The following is a 20,077-nucleotide window of genomic DNA, read 5'->3' as shown; positions in this document are numbered from 1 at the left end:
ATTTTTCCGCAATTTCACCGGGCCGCGGACGACGCTTGCGTAACCCTGCGGTGATCGACAAAGACAAAGTTACCCTGGCAAAGCCCCTCTTTCAGCTCGGCTTTTTCTCCCAATGTGCGACGCGTCGCACGTGTTAACATGTTAATACTCGCGCAGATGGGAACAAAGGGAACGGGTTCTTGCGGGTTTCTCGCGCTCGACGCCGCTAGATTACTCCTCGCGAGCCTAATTATACGCGTCCGCTCTATTCTATATTGCCTATTAATAGAAACGGAGAAGCAGATATTTACGAGTGACCCACTATTACGTCTCCGATAATGCGCCCAAAGCTCGTGCGCGCGCGCGTCGCAATTTCATTTATTTTCTAAGCCGAGAGAGAGAGAGAGTAGAGGGAGAGGGAGAGAAAGAGAGAGAGAGAGAGAGAGAGAGAGAATTGTGTAACGAGCTGCATTTTACGGACAACGTTCTGGGTCAACCCCCTCGGGTTCCGCCTTTCTTAGCGATACACGCCGCTTGAATTCAGCCCAATCTCGTTTACAACAGCTGCGTCTTCTGCTTTTAATTGCCGGCGCCGTAATCCTCCGCCGAGCGCGCGTGCGCGTAACGATTCCGCGGAGTGCGTAAGGCACGCAACGCATAATATTTCTCCGGCGCGGCGCCGCCGTTCGCGAGCGAGCCGGCGAGCCGAGTGAAGAATGTGCGCTGAGTACATACGCGTGTAGGGCGGCCCTTTGCTTGTCGCTTTGTTTCTCCGCTGGAGATGATGTTTAAAACTACAAAAGCCTTTGCCAGTCCCGAATTAAAGTTGGCAGCGCGCGCGAAGTCACCTTGAAACTCAATGAGCGAGCAACAAAAGCGGCGGCAGGCGAGAGCAGACGCAGCAACAAAGAAATAATAATACTGCTCTCCCTTTTCCTCTCTCTCTATCTCTCTCTCTCTCTCTCTCACTTTCATTATCACCGTTATTATTGAATCTCGCGTAGATTCTCCAGGGAATCCGCTGCAAACTTTATTTTTAATTTTACATGGCGAGAACGTTAAATGCGGACGGCGGAGCCTGTTATAGCGCGCGTTGGGGGATTCCCCGTTTAGCCGCCGCTGCCGCCGCCGCCGCCGCTGTCGGCGACAGGTGCGAGTCGACTTTTTGCGAAACAATAACAGCATTATACGGCTGCATTATGCGACGTCGTAAGGAGAGTTCTCTAGTAGCGTCGCTATTAAGGCGCCGCCGCGAGCGCAGCCCGTAAAGCGCGTGTTTACGCGCTAGACGAGCGTTAATGCCCGATGTAATGGCGTATTGTGTACAAACTAATGACCGCCGGATACCGCATCGCGCGAAATTCCGCAGCAGCGCGGATCTCGCGGTTCGCATCGACCGCCGCCGCCGCCGCCGCCTCGCGCGGCCTCGCCGCGCGCCCTCCAGCTCTTTTTGCCCCTTCACCGCTTAACCCTTCCGCCATCGCCGCGAGTCGGACGCTGGACACGCGTAACAACACCCAAAAAGGTATTCTATTTGTAAAGTGACTTTTCCCATAGTCTCACATTCGAAGAGAAGATCCTTTTATAGAAAAAGGATTCCTCTTTCGATGAAGGTGAACCATTCATCGAAATCAAAATAAACTAAAAATTAGGCAAATCAGAGCTAACGCCGGTGAAAAAGCGCAAATGATAATAATACTAACGATAATAATAACGCCGCCGATGGACACGCGAAATTACAAAGTGTTTATTGGAAAAAATTACGTACGTTTCGGTCCCATATTTGGACCGTCCTCAGTGTAACCCAACACCACAATACAAAAGAATGTGAAAAATGTCGCAAAGAAATAACAGTGTCTTTGAAAAGCGAGAGATCTGGATGCAAAGGCTCGAACAAACAAGTGTGAAAATTATCCAGAAATAACAAGGAATAATTTATGAAAGGAGCAATACATAGATCACATCCAAAAAATTCTTACCAAAAAATCACACTTCTAAGCCAAGCGTCAACATCCGACCGAGATGCAATAATACAGTGTGTTCTCGTAACGCTCGATACCAAGTGGTCGAATTCAAATCGACTTACATAATATATACAAAGTCAAAGAACAATACAAGATCATGAGTGAGAAAGTTCTTCAATGATGGATAAATAAACTTTGCTCAATCCGTCGGTGTCCTCATGCAAATTTAGACCTAATTTTTGTCTTTTAATATAAAACATTTCCGAGATCATTCACGCTTCCGATACGATGCTTCTCTATCAAAAATTTCCACATTAACCCAATCAATTCACATTCATCTAAAATTCATTAGATATTATTCTAACTGTTTTCCTCTTATTTCAAGAGAATTCCCTCTTATATCGATTAATTGTCCTCTTATACGAAGAGGAATTTGCTGATTTGAATGTCGGTTCCTTTTGTTCAGTCATGCTCTACCTCCAGACATGAACGAAAAAATAGCCATATGTTCATGGATCAGAATATTTTCTTTTTACGCTTTTTAAAAAAGGGTATGTGTTGCTGCAACATATGATGAAGATAATTTATACCATATTTGGTCAAATGCAGTTTATGATTTATTGCAAGAAGTTGAATGATATATTCTTTCTTTTAACTATTTCATACAATTTCACACAATTAGTTATGATGGACATCCTTGTAGCTGTAAAGTCCACAACAAAACTGATTGCAAATTTATTTGTTACGATGATCTTATTTCATCCGTGCCGTACTTATCGTAGAACTGGAGCCAGAAGTACACCCATATATATTATTTTTCGCTATACATTATAATTTTTTCAAATTGACCAGTATAACTAGTAAGAATAAAGTACAGTAAGAATAAATAATAATCCTCTCAAAAAAAAAGATTAAATAATCTGTGTATAAGAGGAAATTTGTATTAAAATCAATAAGCTTTGCATTATATACATATAACATATAATCCCTCTAACTTTAAGAACAATATGTTTATAATATTTTCCTCTTAATCTTAGAGGAATCCTCTTGAGGCCATATATAAGGAATAAAATCCTCTAAAATTTAAACAAATCCGCTTGTTCTGAAATTACTTTTTTTTTCGGGTGAACGGATAAATGATCAGTATCTGTCGTTCCACGCTGTGCGATTTATTGCGTCCGCACGTCAAAAATCGAAGCGACGACGGGCGACGAATTGATGAAATCTGTGCTCGCAACGTCAAGAACGTCAATTGCTGCTTTGTCAATAATGGTGCTAGCCGTAGAAAAGTGTGACATTGAGAAAAAAATGTTTGACACTTTCGTAACTGTAATTGTATAGAAAAATAACTATAGAGCCGAGGAAGCAATCATCGTAATGTAAACGCGGGACCTGCGTCCTCGATAATAATCACACGTGCGAATGGCCGCGGCTTTTTTTCGCAACTAGAGAAGCAGAAGAATACGACTGGCGCGGAGAATGAAGAAAGGCGGCTGGAACTCAGCGGTGAGATCAACCACGTTTTCCCTGTCGGCGTAAAAAAATGTTTGAAAGAAAGAAAGAAAAAAAAAAAACACACAAATCCAACGTGAAATCCTTTGACGGTGTCAGCGGCGCGTGGTAGCGGAAAGGTTTTCAAACAGAGTTTTATCTTTCGTCTCGGCGGCTGGGAATCGCAGCTCGTGCGTAACGGCCCGCCGAGTCATCGATAAGACGACGATTCATCGTCCTTCATTCATCGCGATTAATACGCGCGCTCGTCAGTCTGGATGATAACACAGTCGTGAATGAAAGAGTAGCGAGTAAGAGAGCCGGCGGTGAGATTACGCGACGGCCGATAACGTCGAGTAGGTCGGCGTGTGCGCACACACGCGCGAGTCTATCTCGTCTATTTTTCATCCTCGCGTGTCTTCATCGGTAACCGCGATAAGTGATAACAGACGTAAGTGGGCGCGATAATCGCGCGAACACGCGCGCGCGCGCGCGACTTCGCTTATTTCTACGGGCAGAATCGGTGTCGCGCATCTATCATTCATGTTCAACGCTATTACATCCGATTCATGAATTATGCGTGCGATGATCAATTCATCAGGCAACAGTGTGTAGCGAAAATTAAAGTTTCATGACTCGCACTCGAGATCTAATCTCACGGCTACGTTCCGTGTAACTTTTTCGCACGTTTGTTTTCCTCACGGTAGATGTGTTGGTGTGTGATTTTTATTCGCCGATTTTTTAGTCGTCGTTGCGGAAAGACCGGAAGTGCCGGAAGAGTAGATTCGCAGATCGAGGACTCCCGGCATCGGTAACATTTGTTCGCGAAGATTGTCAGAGTATGCAAAGAGCGCTCGCGAAAGTTCGTTGCGTATCGTCGATGATTTCATGGGAATTCTTGAGAGAAAAGTTATCTTTGTTATCGAGCACGCAATCGGGTTATTACCGGAAAGATGGCGGACGCTGGAATACAAATGGTAGATGCTTCATTACTATTAACGAAGGAAAAGCGGCTGAAACAAAATGCGACGAATTTTCGACAGGCTTGAAATGTTGAAACGGGGAGGGAGGGTAAAGGCAAAAATATCAAGGGAGCGGATTACATTTCTGAATAAATGATCGATATTTAAAAATTCAAGATCACAAAAATTCGCGATCGGAAAATTGCCTGAAAATGGCAGGAAATGGAACGACTTTTATACCCGACGAGTGGGAAAAAAATTTGTAAGATATCAGGACGAAGTGAGGCGTCGTGGAATATCGAAAATAAGACGATGGCCTGAAAGTATCGGGCCTGGTAATTTCAACACCAGCCATCCACCGCTCTTTGCTCCCGTCGTCGACTCCTACAGAGTCCACAAACATTCACGAGGATTGCAGGATAAGTAGATAACCGATATTTCAAGATTCCAGATCGCGAAAGCTCCCCGAGCGATGTCGCGACGACGCGGCGGGGAGGGGGGCCGCGAGAACTGATCGACAACTCGCGGGGAAAGATTGAGCCGATTTATCCGCGTGACAACGAAAGCGCGTCTCCGGCTGGTATCAGCCTGCCTCGTGAAATTTCTCGAATCCCTCGGAGATCTCCGCGGTGCAATGTCGAAAGGACAAGCACGCGCTCGCATCAGCAGAGATGCCGATAAGGACGCGAGACTCGGGTCGACGCGCTAGACAGGAGTCAATCTCTCTTTCGACTTGCGGCAGACGCTGATAAGTGACGGAAATAACCTCGGCCACGATGAGACATCCATCCACTCGCTCGCTCGAGAGTGACTGCGTCATTCGCGCTAATGAGACCAGATAAGCGCCGGCCGTTCTTTGCGCGTTCGATCCCCCGGCCGCCCTGGAAGAGTCGTCGCAGCCTCGACTTGCAGCAAGTGCGATCGGCCGATGCAACAACCCCTCTCCCGTGAGCAAAATGCATTCTGCACTCCCCCGGTTGTGCAGCGCGATTGCGGTGTCCGTCATGATCCCGCTTCCGGATGCTCGCGACGGTTCCGCAATTCTGACGCGCGCGAGTATATCGCGTGCGAGCAAGTTCCACGAGGCCGCCGGAACAAAGTCTCGACGGCCACGGTATGTGTGTGCGTGTTAAATAAAGTTGCGTGATTTATATTTGCCTGTCCCCATGATAAATTTTCGAAACTACGGATCCGACCCCGCCGCCGCCGTCGCTCACAGGTCGCGCGCTCGCCGCGGCGGGCCATCGCAGTTTCGCGTTCGCTTCATTCAAGCTTTTTTCACGGCGTGGGTGTAAAGTGGCACGACTCGTGCCAGACCGAACGTAAAGTAAGACTCGCTGGATAATGAAATAGCGCGGCGGTTTATTAATAACTGTGTTTACTGTGTGTCAGCTAACGCACGCCGGCGCCATGTTGGAAAGTGCGTCTCATCGTCGTCGTCGTCGTCGTCGTTGCCGTGCCGCACGGATCTGTAATTCATGAAGAATTCCAATCGATCCCGAGCTTACGTGTCGTTGCGCTTGCACGCTGCGACGCGATGCGACCCCCGAGATGAATTAATGCTCGAAAAATGAAGAGAGGGCCGCCGCCTGCGCGGCGGTTTTGCACTTCGCGACGCGACGCGACGCGACGGCCGATTCGCGAAAGCGCCTCTAACCGAGGCAACAGAGGCAAAATCGCGCGCGAGCGTTTGCGGCGCGCTCGCTCCGTTTAAACAATTTATCTCGTCGTTCGAGCCGCTATATTCCGCATTACTCGGCCCGAGAGAGCGGGCTCGCTCTTGCGTTTTACAAAACTATTCGCTCGCTCTCTCCCTCGGGCCGCCGCGCCACGCCGCGCCGACGCGCTCCTATATTTGTCAAACTACTTATTGCACCTTTTACTAGCCGACGTCACTGAGACCAAAGATTAATTAGTCCGAGCCGGCGTGCGATCCCACGGCCCGCGCGTGTCGCGCAGGAATTCGGGGCCTCATTATTCAGCCGGTCAAATAGAAACCGCCGCCGCCGCCGGTGTTTATAGTATTCGCCTCTGAGCGGGAGACGAGGCCAGCCAAAGTAGACACAAAGTGAATAAGGGCGTCCGACGGGGCGGGGGCGAGGCCGGGAGGGGAGGGACACACGATCAGGCCAACAGCATATATCAAGCTCGCCGTTGGAAACACCGGGACAGAAGCGATCTCGGTCGGGCGGACTTTATGTCGGCAGTAAATGTGGTGCATCTCCCCCTCGCATGCTCGAACTTGGGCGAGAGACCAGAGAGAGAGAGAGAGAGAGAGAGAGAGAGAGAGTCTCTAAGAGACGCGTCTCCTTTAAGAGCGACTCTCGCGAAATATTCCAGCGCGAAGAGTCGCCCGAATGAGATGAAATTGTTGTAAAAAGGGAAGACACACACACACACACGCGCGAATGCGCAAAATGTGTCGAGCGAGCGAACGAGATGCGAGATATCGCATTTCGGTCGTCTTATCGTTATCAAAGGAGAAAGGAGAAAGCGGAGCCTTTCCGGCGTCGTAATCCTTCGTTGTCCTTAATGACAAATAGTCCAGTCATGACATGCTAACGTCTGCTCATGAAGCAACGGATCGCTCATGGCCGACGCGTCGTTGAAATATCGCCGTCGCCCTGAGGAGCTAAAGTTCAGCGTCGATCCTTCGGCGTGGAGCGCAATTCTCGCAATTCTCGCGGCCCTCGCGCAAAAAGAGATACGCGCATCCGTAAAATATGGGTCAGATTGCGCGAAACGATCCATTACCGTGAAAGCATTGTAGCGGAAAGAGCTTTAAAGGGAGCTTTTGTGTTCTTCGGCTCGGTTCCTCGCTATTTCGGTGATGGACGACGTGTAGCCCACGGCGGGGCTTGTTTTTTTTTTTTTTTCCGTGATAAAGATTAATGCCGCCATTGGGTATAATTAGGGAGAGATCCGCGCTGTGGGGGGATGTCAATTGCGCGACGTCGACGCGGGCGGACGTGGACGCGCGCGTTCACTCGGCGGCGCCGAAAATACACCGACAGCCGCTCGACAACTTCATATTTACGCTAAATATACACAGTTTTGTTGCGACCAAGAGGCACGAAGACGCGAGGGAGAACAAGGAACGCCCGGCTCGCCCTGCCCCCGTCTTACCAGTTAATTAGCGCGCGCGCCTGTTTGTTTTTAATTAGAGAATTAATCGATCTCTCGGCCGGGTCGCGAAAGTTCAGGATTTGCGCGGTGTTTATATTCGAGACACTTCCTCGGCTCGTTACGCGAACTTCCAGCGGGATATTTCGTCGGATATGCCGCCCGCGACAATCGATAATCGATCGAGGTTCGATCGGATGGAGAGAAATTCGCTGATTGGTCGAGTTGCCGCATCTGCTGCATTTGCATGAAGCAAAAATTTATCAATTCCTTCTCTCTTCGAGGACTTTTCGCCGCGATCGCATTTCGCTCGCGGTCTCCCGCGGTCGCGTCTCCTTCTTATGCACGCCTGAGACGTTGCGCGCGAATTAATAAACAATGCGAGTTTGACAAATGCGGCTCTAAGCGACAAAGAGAGACAACAAAGTTCGCGTGGCCGAGCGTACGTGCGCTTTTAATCGCTCGTTCGCGCGGGCTCAAAACTGACCTCGAGAAACAACGCGGACAATTTACCATTTAGAAGTAACTTTAACGGCGCGGCGGTAAGTTACGCTGGCCGCGAGTCGCCGTACGTTGCTTCTAAAAATGGATTCCCGGGCTAAAGCCGAGCGAACTTCGAAGACGAACACAGGACGATGTGGCGTACGTGAGTAAGCGACGCGTCTGTGCCGTGAATTACGTGTTCGTAACAATCGCATCGAGAGAGAGAGAGAGAGAGAGAGAGAGAGAGAGAGAGAGAGAGAGAGAGAGAGAGAGAGAGAGAGAGAGAGAGTGCATCTCGCTCCATCCGGCAGGCGGAGCAGCGGTAACGTGCGAGAGAATAATATCCGAATACTCGAAATAATACCCGGAATGAAGCTTCGACTTCAAACCGCAAAAGTGCCGCAAAGTAAATATTAAGCGTGCAAATGAATAATCCAAACCGCTTTTACAAGCGGCTAAGAAATTAAGTTTCAAACAATCAAATTTCCCCGTTCTTTTACGGCTGCGTAGCGTTTTATAGGCATGTAGCTATTAAAGATTACATTTAGTAATATGGCGGAAGGCTCGACATAACCTCAAAAATTATTCAGTTCAGTACAGTGAAAAATGGCGAGAGATAAGGCGCATATCCGACACTGCATTCTTTACGAAGTCCAACAAGGGACAAATACTGCAGGAGCATCGATTTGTTCCTTTCTCGGCAAAGGTGTGTCGTATCGTACAATGTGTGTGCATTTTGGTTGAGACGGTTTAAAAGCGGCGAGTTTCAGTCTGAGTGACAAAGAACGTCTTGGAGGCGTCCTCGGAAGTGCGGCAGCAACCGCTCGCTGAGAATTCAGTACAAATGCAAAAAGAGCTTGCAGAGCAGTTAAGAGTAACGCACAACAAACAATTTCCAAACGCCTACACGAGACGGGGAAGATTCAGAAAGAAGGAAAATGGGTTCCGCATGAATTCACTGAAGCCAACAAAAATCAACGAGTGGCAGCTTTCTCTTCTCAATAAGCAGCGCAGTCTTTCTTGTGGGAAATTATTACGGGCGATGAGAAGTGGATATTCTATGACAATCCGAAACGCAGCATGTCATGGGTAAATCCCGGCGGACCATCAACATCGGTCGCAAAGCCAAAATACTTCGGAAAGAAGATTCCGCTCTGCAATTGGTGCGATATGAAGGTGCGTGTCATTATGAGTTATTAAAGCCGAATCAAGCAATTACTGCGGACCGTTATCAACACCAGTTAATCCGTTTGAGTCAAGAATTGGAACGTAAACGCCCATGTATAGTGGCAAAGGAGAACGTCCTGCGAAATTGTTGCATGATAACGCTAGGCCACACATTGCTTCCACGACAAAAGATATCATAATATTGGCTGGGACGTCCTGCAACACCCGGTATATGCGATGCAACACGCCTCGTCCGATACGCACTTCAAATCAGTGGAGTGAGATTCGAAAATGGCTCGACGACTTCATCGTGTCCAAAGACGCAACATTTCTCCGACATGGAATTCACCAGCTGCCTGAAAGATGGCTTAAAGTTATTAAGAAAACAACGGCAAATCCTTTGACTGACAAAGAACCTCCGCAAAAAGTGCCCGTTTTTCAATCCCCGATTTCTAAGTTAAATTTTATGCGAAATGATAGCTCATGATAAGATATTAATCACAAGAAAGTTTTACATTGAGCATACGATTGGTTTCGGAGATACAGAGGGTCAAAGTGGTCGCTACCAATACTAAGGAAGTTTGACACTAATAACGTTTTATCGCACGAATTTTTGCGAAATTCAGTATTTATGGGTTCTTTGAGTTGCTTATTACGAATTCGATGTCAGATTTAAAAAGTTCAAGATGGCGGATGTAATATAGCGGACACAAATAGTGAAACAATTATTTACTTTTATTAGAACTGTTATTGTTTGTTTTGATTTTTGTTGTGATTTTTTCGACTAGCTGATTGCGAATTTGCTATTAGATTTATACTTACCTTCAGTGTAGGCAAGATGAAAAAGTTATCCAGTCAATGAAGGCAAGATAAAAATGTTATCCAGCCAGTGAAGACAAAATGAAAAAATTATCCAGCCAATGAAGGCAAGATAAAAATGTTATCCAGCCAGCGAAGGCGAGATGAAAATGTTATTTAGCCAATGAAGGCAAGATAAAAATGTTATCCAGCCAGTGAAGGCAATATGAAAAAGTTAGCCAGCCAATGAAGGCAAGATAAAAATGTTATCCAGCCAGTGAAGACAAGATGAAAAAATTATCTAGCCAATGAAGATCCAGCCAAGATAAGCTTCTAAATATAACAAATAAAACTATCACCTTTATGCGTCATGTAGCGTATCAATTTGAATTTGATATTTTTTTATGAAAAACAAAAAAAATACTTTTTCCACTCAAAAATTGTCGTTGAAAAAATTACTTTCGAAAACCTAATAGAAAATTCGCAATCAGCTAGCCAAAAAAACCACAACATAACAGTTCCAATAAAAGTAAATGATTGTTTCACTATGTGTGTTCGCCATGCTGCACCTGCCATTTTGAATTTTACAAATCTGACATCAGATTCATAATCAGCAACTCAAAGAACCCACAGATACCGAATTTTGCAAAAGTTCGTGCGATAAAGCGTTATTAGTGTCATACTTTCTAGGTAGTGACCACTTTGACCCTCTACATCTTTGAAACCAATCGTATGCTCAACGTAAAACTTTTCTGTAATTAATGTCTCATTATGAACTATTTTTTGGCATAAAATTCGATTCCAAAATCGAGGACCGAAAAACAAGCAAAAAATCGACCGTTTTTGTGGAGGTTTTTTGTTTTACCTTCTTTTAAAATAAACCTTGAATTTAGCTGAAAAATTTGGATTATTTATACAGCTAATAGAACAACGAGTCAACGACGAAATCGCCGAGATAAGCTGAGCGATAACAATCGATGCTCGCCGAAACGGCGGGCGGTTTAAAAACTGCAACTCGTCGCAGGGCGGCTGGCTTCACGCGGCAAGAAAGAGAGAGTTGCGCTTAAAGCGGCGCTAAGATTCGATTGGATACACTCACGCCCACAGTTCCGATAATCGAGGGAGTTCCAGCGATTTTACTTCGAAATTTTGCAAGCACGGAGCCTCGTAAATCTCCGGCGAAATACAAACTGCACTTAGAGTTCTGCTCGAAGTCGCGTGGCGAAAAGTGGCGGCAATTCCTAAGGGCGCAGTTTCACGTGCACGGGAAGAGAATTAAGCCGATGCAAAATAATACAAACTGCGCGGACGTGGCGGTGTCTCCCGTGAGGTATCGTCGCGAAAATAATCGCGCAATCGCGGAGAGATGACAAATTGTCCAATAAAAATCTTGTCGAATTGGACCGCGCGATTTTATTTTCGGTTCAACCAGCTGGCCGGACTTGGTCGTTTCACTTCTTGTTCTTCCATTCTCGCGCTGCCGCTGTTTTCCCTTTGCATCTCCAATTTCGTTGATAGATTTTCCCTGATATTTTACTGATATTTTACTGATTCGTTAACAGGCCGAGCAAGCAAGGGGGAATGTTTTATATCATCCGAGCTCCTCGAGGTTAAAAGTTTTCAACTTCTCCAGCCCGGACCGATTCCCGACTGCCTGCCGCTGCAGCGGCCGTCCGGGTGATCCATGATAAGTCCACTCTCGCATTAACCACCTCCATTCCCAAGCCCATCTATCCCTCGGTCGATCCACTTTACTCTTGCTGGCAGTAGCAGGAGTAATTTCAACCGCTACATCAACCTATATACGTGTTAAGCTGGCTGATAAAAAATTACATCTTACGGGATCGCCGCCGAGCCTCGTCTCAAATCTCACAACGTTTCTCTGTTTTTGCGCTCCTTCTCTCTCCTCTCCTCTTTCCTGTCGTCCTCTTTTTTCGAGATTACCATTTACCTCGCGGTTGCACGACCAATGGCGGGCGGACCATTTGATCTGGTCCAGAATTACGTTTCGTTTATCTCTGCGAGAGAGAAGTATCGAGCTTTGTCAGATTTGCATATATTTGGGGGATAACCCTCCCCCCTCTCCCAAGAATCGTCAAACGATCCCGCCATATCCACATGGCGATTTCCTTTCCCTTTCGCCTGTCCCTGCCGGCACCCCCCCCCACTACGCTGTTTTTTTATATTTGCTGATAATCCTGATCGCCATCTCGATCGCCAGCGGCGCCCGTAAAATTCCACCATCGTCCGTGAGTTAAAACTACCTCTCCCTCCTCCCCGAAGGGGGCAGATTCTCGTCGCCATTTATTCGCGACTTGCGGGCATCAACTAGATTTAAAGTACTCTGATGGAAAACCCATGGCGATATTAGTTACCGCGGCTCGTATTCAATCACCGCGTCCTAGTTTCGCCAGGAGCTGAGAATTTCTCCCGATTGCGCGATGCAAAATTTCGCCGGAATCTGGAGAGTCCGAAATAATTCGACTTTACATAAAAAATACATATCTGTATATATCCCGCGCGCATCTTCCTCGCGCTCTCGCTTTTTTCCCCCCTTTCCGAAAGATTTACCGGATCACGGCGAATGACAAACGGTCCACTCGGGGGATGCGGTTGCATAAATGCGCGTCATAATAATATCATGAGTGAAATCATAATTTCATACGATAAATATCGTAGGAATATCACACAGCGCCGCGATATCATAATATCATAAATATCCCATCGCGCTGCGGAGGAACGCTCTCGTTTATTTAGAATATGAAAATTGTAACGAGGGGAAACACCCGCTGTTTCGCGCTTCTGTTTTCTCTGCAATCCCTCGGGCTTTCCTCTCTTTCTCTCTCTCTCTCTCTCTCTCTCTCTCTCTCTCTCTCTCAACAATCGTACTATCCGAGTATTACACGTCATCGCCTCCGACCGATCGCGTGCGACCGACGTCGCGCTTGATCCTCCTCCATGATGCATCGCGATGCATTATCGATCTGTGAATAATTCCGCGGCTCGCAAGTAGCAAGCCACTTAAAACGTTAAGGGATCGTTATCTCTAGGCAGAAGATAATAATCGCGCCTACGCTAATCTATGTAAGCTATTCACGAGACATTATCCTGTCTAATCGATCCTTTCACGCCTCTGTAATCTATTTCTAACACACGAGCGTGTCCTCCTCCTCCCCCCTCCCCCGGTTTGATCTTTCAACGCAGCATTTACGTGCATAATCCCGCCGGCGCGCGTCATCGTCGCAGCCGTCACATTTAATCACTTCCGACTCGAGGGAGGAGAATCATCGCGTGTTGCTTTCGTCGAAAAAGTACTCAAAGGAGCATCGCGGTTATGAAAAGGATACGTGCGTGCGTCAGGTTAATTTCACACTGCCGCGACACGGACGGAGCGCTCGGGGCTCGGGACGCGGCGCGGCGGCGTCGCAGCATTCGAACGAACGGGCAAAGCTCAAAGATGCCGCAGGGCAGAGAAGGTGGAGGGCTCCGCGGAGAGGAGGTTGGGAACGCCGGGGAAGCCACAAAGCGCGGGATAACTTCCGGGGCGAATTTTCCTGCGAGTTTACCCGCCGGCTTTTTTCATGAACGCGGCGCGCGTTTCAAAGGCGATAAATCGCATCCTGGCTGCATCTGGCGTTCATCGGCCGATCGTTCATCGATTTCATCCCCGTCTGAACCAGAAACGACCCGCTATTATTAATCGCTCGTTCCCCGCCACCCCCTCCGCCGCCGCCGCCTGATAAATCGTATTCCCATTTCTTTCGTTCGAACGCGTCTCTTTAATGAGCCTCGTGGCCCTCGACGAGTGCAAGTTACGAGGAGCTACGGGCTTTCAAAAGCGCACGGTTCTTAATAAGTTAATTTGTGTTTCTGCCCTCTTCTCTCCCCCTCTTCTCTATTTACGTTCGATCGCGTCGAAATCGCCGAGCAGTCGCTGCCGTATCGAGGCGAAATCAAACGGAATTGAATTCGTCGGCGCGGAAAGCGGACAGAAAGCGCCGAGCTTCGGCGAGATATGTGCTTTCGGGGAGATAAGAAGCTTTTAAAGGGGGTAACGCGAGAATACACACAGAGTGAAAGCCGCAGTAAACAAACTTATATCCCCTCCGCAAGGGAGATATCTTCGACGGGGACGAGGGTTGTCTGTGCGAGAGAAGAGGGGCTTGGGTAATGGCGGAGAATGTTTTCAATATGTTTTATGTTAATAGCGTCTGAGAAAGATTGCTCGGGAATATTCACAATTTTGACGTAGCCGAGAGGACAAAGGCGCGCGCATTTAAACGCGCTGCTTTGTCGACCGCCACGATACTGTCGCGGCTAGGGATGCAACAATTTCTCGAAAATATCGATAATATCGATATTATCGTCATTCAGAACCACCGATAACGATAATATCGATAATTTTGAAAAATATCGATATTTATATAAAAAATGTATACATAACACATCGCTCAATTGATCTGTTCTTTTTAGCTGCACTACTGAACTGGTGCAATAAGTTAAAGTGAGAAAAAATATAGTTGTCTCATTCTAACTTATCGCACTAGTTCCGTAGTGCAGCTGAAAATAAGTTCGTAGGATGACATATAAATGGCGCTACTACTGACAAATCCATATGATTTTTAGGAAGTACTAACCTTCAAATGATACGTGTCAAAATTTCATGACAATCGGACGTTCGGTTCAAAAGTTACAGTGGTTTTAGTGACGCGTCGACGATTCAGCGGGCTGTTTGGAGCTGTTTCAGCGCAATAAAAAGGATTTTTTGATGCGGTACGTGACGATGGATGTAAAAGGGTCCCATCACTACACTCTAGAGTCAAATCGGCAGGGAAAGCTCCAGGGAAAGAGATTTGGCTCCAATGAAGAAGTGATTGCCGAAACTGAAGCCTTGCTAAAACGAGTCGACGTCGTGCGTCACTAAAACCGCTGTAACTTGTGAACTAAGCGTCCGATTGTCATGAAATTTTGTCACGTATCATTTGAAGGTTAGTACTTCGTAAAAATCATATGGATTTGTCAATAGTAGCGCCATTTATATGTCATCCTACGAGCTTATTGAGTGAGCTTATTGAGTTATAGGGGTATGCGTGTAAAGGGTATACACGAAAAATTTAAAAAGATCTTTTAACAATTTTTATCTTCATACAATTTATTGTCGTATTCTTATTAGAAAATGTGTAATGAACTGCAGTCGCGTTTGCCGGAGATCACCGCGTACAATGGAGCGGGAGATCTATTACGGTTCAACGATTCAGGTGAAAATGATGAAAATGAGCGGATTTACTAGACATCGACCAATTACATAATATATATTCCAGTGAATTCACTCACTTTTGTAATTTTCATCTCGGTCGTAGAACCGTAACAGTCCCCCAGAGCTGTAACTGAAAAATACGAAATATCAATAAAATTCATATCGATATATATATATATATATATATCGATTTTATCGGAGACAAAAAGTATCGATAAATATTCGATATTTGTCTCTCGATGTATCGATATTTCGATATTATCGATTCGCATCGTTGCATTCCTAGTCGCGACTCATCGATTAACGTCACGTAACGGAAACTGGCTAATTGCGTATAACAAACGAAATGTGCAGCCAACAAGGAGATAATGAAATGGGCTAACGAATGCACGCGTCGCGTGTGAATTGCATTTATTCGCCGCGTCTATTCGGGGATTCGAACTTTAGCCGAGCGTCGAAACAATCAGCGGCACGACCGGGGTCGACGTGTTAATTAGTTCAATTTCCGCATTAGGGCCACTCGGAGGTATTATTGTCTGTGGAAAGTTTTAATCTTTTCTTCGGCCCTCTAGTGTAATTATTCTCAATTGAAATATTTTCCCGCCGTCTCGAGTTTTTGTGAGTTTTGACGTTGGACTTTCTAAAACGCCATTCGGCATGATTAATCGGTGCACATAACCTGTCGCATCCCTTCAAATACACAAAATGACTCTTTTGTTATGAGTGTATGTTTAGGATTGTCATAATAATAATCTACCGCCAGTAACAATTTTCGACGGAAAATCTTTTCCGCGCTGTCTGGAAAGCAATGAAACGCACTCAACCGGCGGATAATGCTATTCATGCGGCAGCCATTTTCCGAGCTTCTGAATTTTTCCCACTTCATGCAGTCGCCTTGAAACTGTTGCTTGGTCAACTCCGAGCTGTTCTGCGAGCGTTCTACTTGCGTTTGGGACGGGTTTTCATTCAACAACGCTTCCAAATTGTCGGCCTCAAAACTTTCGTGGCACTCCAGAGCGCGAACGATCGCTTACGTCAAAATCGCCATCTTTAAAGCGACGAAGCCAATATTTGCACGTATTGTGGGACACGATATTTTCTTCAAGAACAGAGCGAATGGATTCATTCGCATGCTCTAGCAGCATTCTTTCCTTGCTACTTTTCGTCGCTCATTGTATCAACTATTATTTTTAAGGTTATGTGCACCAATGAGTCATAATAGGCCTGTTCGTTTTGTCTGCACTGCTGAATTGGTGCATCAAGTTAAAGTGAGACAAACGTAGATTTTCTCACTTCAACTTGTTGCACCAGTTGCAACAGTGCAGACTAAACGAACAGGCCTAATGGCGCTTAAGTTCACTGACCTTACAAAATGACAGGAAAATATTTCGAATTAAAATAATTATATTAGAGGGCTGAAAAAAAAAGACCAAAACTTTCGCACACGCCTGATACTTTCGCGTTAATTGTTAGCAATATATTCGGGCTCGCTGCGAATTATTGCGTCATGAAAGGCAATCTTTCTCTCTCTCTCTCTCTCTCTCTCTCTCTCTCTCTTTCTCTCTTTCTTGTGATGGCGCGACGCCAGGTCGGTAGGCGAGGAACGCCGGATGATCCGCCAGTTTATCGGTGGTTTAGTGAGGGTGAAATGGCGCAAAATTCGAAGAGTGCGTAATCCTATATATATATATATATATATATATATCGGGGATGCGGGGGAGTGAACGAGACGAGGGTGGGTAGCGCGCGACGACAGATCCGGCCGCGAAGTGAGTCACGAGAGTCACACAAGAATTTCGCCAGAGGAAACTCAATATCGCCGCCGATTTGCCGGAAAAGTCCCCGGGAATTATCCCGGGAGAGGAAAGTTTTCAGCGATTCCACTATAAAAAAGCATCACGCACAAAGAGAGAACGACCTGCCGCCCGCGTCTTCTCGCCGGGGAAATGTTCGGGGCATAAGTGATCCTCCTTTTTTCTCTTCTCTCTTCTCCTTTTTCGCAGAGAGAGAGAGAGAGAGAGAGAGAGCGAGCTCGCGCGCTCGCCAAGCGCGGCGCCCGCTTCGGCGCGGCGCGGAGAGAGCGCGACTAAATAAATAAATAAATAGCCAAAGTAAAGTGAAACTAAATAAATAAATGAGTAAACGAGATGGACGAATTCCTCGCAGCCTCGGGAAGAGCTACACGCACGGATACTTTCTCCTTTCTTGTAAATCTACAGTTAAAAATACAGACCAGTTGAATACGAACTGCGCCTATGTCCGGACAGCGTAAACTCCCGAGTGACGTCTAAAGGACGTTCTACCTTCTCTATTTTTTTTTTTCAGACATCTTGTTAACGTCTTTTAAAAGTTCGCGCCGAGTCGAGCGGTAAGAAAGTTGCAACATTTTACTTTCCATGAGTCTCGCGACCCATCCGCGTCCGATGGGAGAATCGGCTCTACGGACGATATTTCGGACGATAAATTCTCCTATTGGCCGGCGGATGCGTTTCAAGACTCGTCGAGGTAAAACATGTCCGCGACTGCCTCCGCAGTTCGAGAGAGCGGGCCTGTCACACACACGTGTACTGTAATGATCATGTAATAACGACAAAATTAACACACATATCATCCGACACACACCGTCCCCACATTTGTATACACGGCCACGTAGAATACTTTTGTTCTCTTTCATTGGGCTGATCTCACACAACCGCAGCCGCATCTAACACGCGCACAACACACACATATATATATACATACACATAGAAACGCATCATGAAACGCTAGCAGGAAAGTGCCTCGGTGCAAGTGGCGCGGGTCGGCGTGTGGTCAGACACGAATGCGGAGCACGGAATTGGCCTAAGAGAGAGGCGTGCGACTATAATTCATGAGGGCAATCGATAGTAAAGCCTTATCCACGCGAGAACGCGAGCCGTCGCATTCATCGGCCTCCTTTAAAGCCTCCGTCGGATGAATGTATTCACACACACACACACATACACACACACACACACACACACGAGGAAATCAATCAATCACGCGTGCGATAGCGTTTTCGCCGGTCTGATTGGGACCGCCGTGCAATTAAAGACCGTTTTCTGCGGATCGCGGAACGCGAAATGAAAATTTCACGTCAGTCGTTGTTTCGATTAAATACGTGTGTGTGTGTGTGTGTGTGTGTGTCGCGATATTAAAATTCGATATTAAAACGCGTGCCACCAATTTCAAGGATCCCGCGTTGACGGCCGAGCAGCGACATATTTCGCTGCACGAAATATTCGACGAGGAGCTCCGCGGAATGGACGCGTTATTATGTCGTTCATGTGCTCGTTACGCCGCGCAGGAATGATTTAAAGACGACGGAAGCTAATTATCCGCGATCCCCCCCGGTTGTTCCTGTCTGACTGCGAGCCGACTCTCAACTCACCTCGATTTAGAACATACCTCGACATCACTGAAGCAGCAAGGCGCGATTTTCTGGTTTCAGCGGAGGCAGGAATTGCGGCGGCGGCGGAGCTGAAGCAGCCGGAGGAGAGAACGGAGGAGGAGAAAATGGCGTTGCTGGGCAGACCGCGATTAGGCGAGGTGTCACGGGCTCAGATCAGGATCAAGGAGTCGAAGGAGTTCAAGAACACCGTGGACAAGCTCGTACAGCGAGCGAACGCCTCCATCATTCTCGGTGAGCACCTGTCTAACGCGATCTTCCCGTGGAACAGTTCCACTCCAGGATTTCGCTTTTCGAAAGCCACTTGTCCCCAGACGGCATAAATGTCTAAAAGACGTCTAGGAGACATTCTGTGTCTCGCATACGTCTTTCGGGTGTCCTTGAGACTGTATTTTGGACATTTTTGCTGTTTGGCTTGGCTGCGTGCAGCAAGCGCTTTCCAAGTAGAAAAATTAATAGGGCTCTGGTAAGGGTCTGATTATTTTTCTTTAACATTAATCAATATATCCCTAGTAGGGATAGAAAGACAAGGGCCCTACAAGATGTGTAACAAATGCTTTAACGGGTCCTATATAAGGCAACACTATGAGGGCCTTATAAGGAATTATTTTTGTTATTGCTTGAATAAAAATATTCGTTCTTCTCGTTCCAAGGAATTTAGACTGCAATTTTTTTATTTCTTTATAATCTTATTAGTGTATAACAAGAATTTTTTATTTTAAAAATATAGCATACTTTGCAATAAAATATAGCATTCTTTACATATCAAAACCGTGTTAACTGTTTTTACTAAAGTTTGCTGCATTTCAAAACGAAGACGATACTAGAAACATCTTTGGAAGAGACTAATAAAACTTGTTTTTAATTGCGATATAATTAAAAAAATCTTTAAAAGAATCAGATAAAGCGTACCTACTAAAACAATACTAAACTATGACAATTTTATTACACGCTTCAGATTTTATTAATTTTCTATAACAAAATTTGATTTTGTACATCTAAAGTATCCTCTTAAAAGATCCTCCTAAGGCCCACATTAGTTTTCCATGTTAAAGCGTTATTTCATAAAATCTAAGACATCCCTAAATAATTCTTCCAAGGCTCTTATTACTTTTCCCTATATCAAAGCCTTATTTATTAGATTTAAGACATCCCTAATAAATCCTTCTAAGGCCCTCATTTTCATTAGTTTTCCCTATTAAAACCTTATTTCGTAAAATTTAAGGTATCCCTAAAAAATTCATCTCGGGGCCTTATGCTTCATGAGGATGGCCCTAACAATTTTTTTGCTCGGGTTAGCGCATTTATTGTCTGCAATCATAGTATGTTTTTAGGTCGCTGACGGAGCCGGAAAAAAGTATGCCGATCGAAAGCAATAATCGATGAACGGTGACCTCGACCGAGCGCAGCCCGAACACTTTGTTAC

The 20,077-nt window shown here is 46.1% G+C and overlaps 1 protein-coding gene across 4 annotated transcripts in view; it reads left to right on the top strand.

Annotated features, from left to right (window-relative positions):
• The window catches only part of Calx (sodium/calcium exchanger 3), a 99,168-nt gene that overhangs the window by 34,349 nt on the left and 44,742 nt on the right, over positions 1-20,077 (top strand). For 3 of the 4 annotated variants that reach the window (XR_003113552.1, XR_003113551.1, XM_025302733.1), the window contains exon 4: positions 18,694-18,885. Coding sequence is in view for 1 of the 4 variants with exons in the window: in XM_025302733.1 (XP_025158518.1) it covers positions 18,694-18,885 (192 nt within the window). In the remaining 3 variants the exon portion in view is untranslated. The remainder of the gene's footprint in view (positions 1-18,693; positions 18,886-20,077) is intronic. The other variant, XR_003113553.1, reaches the window with a different exon arrangement.

This window comes from Harpegnathos saltator, unplaced genomic scaffold (genome assembly GCF_003227715.2).
Source record: "Harpegnathos saltator strain DR-91 unplaced genomic scaffold, Hsal_v8.6 scaffold51, whole genome shotgun sequence".
Taxonomy (NCBI): Eukaryota; Metazoa; Arthropoda; class Insecta; order Hymenoptera; family Formicidae; genus Harpegnathos; species Harpegnathos saltator.
This window is presented reverse-complemented; position numbering and strand designations above follow the sequence as displayed.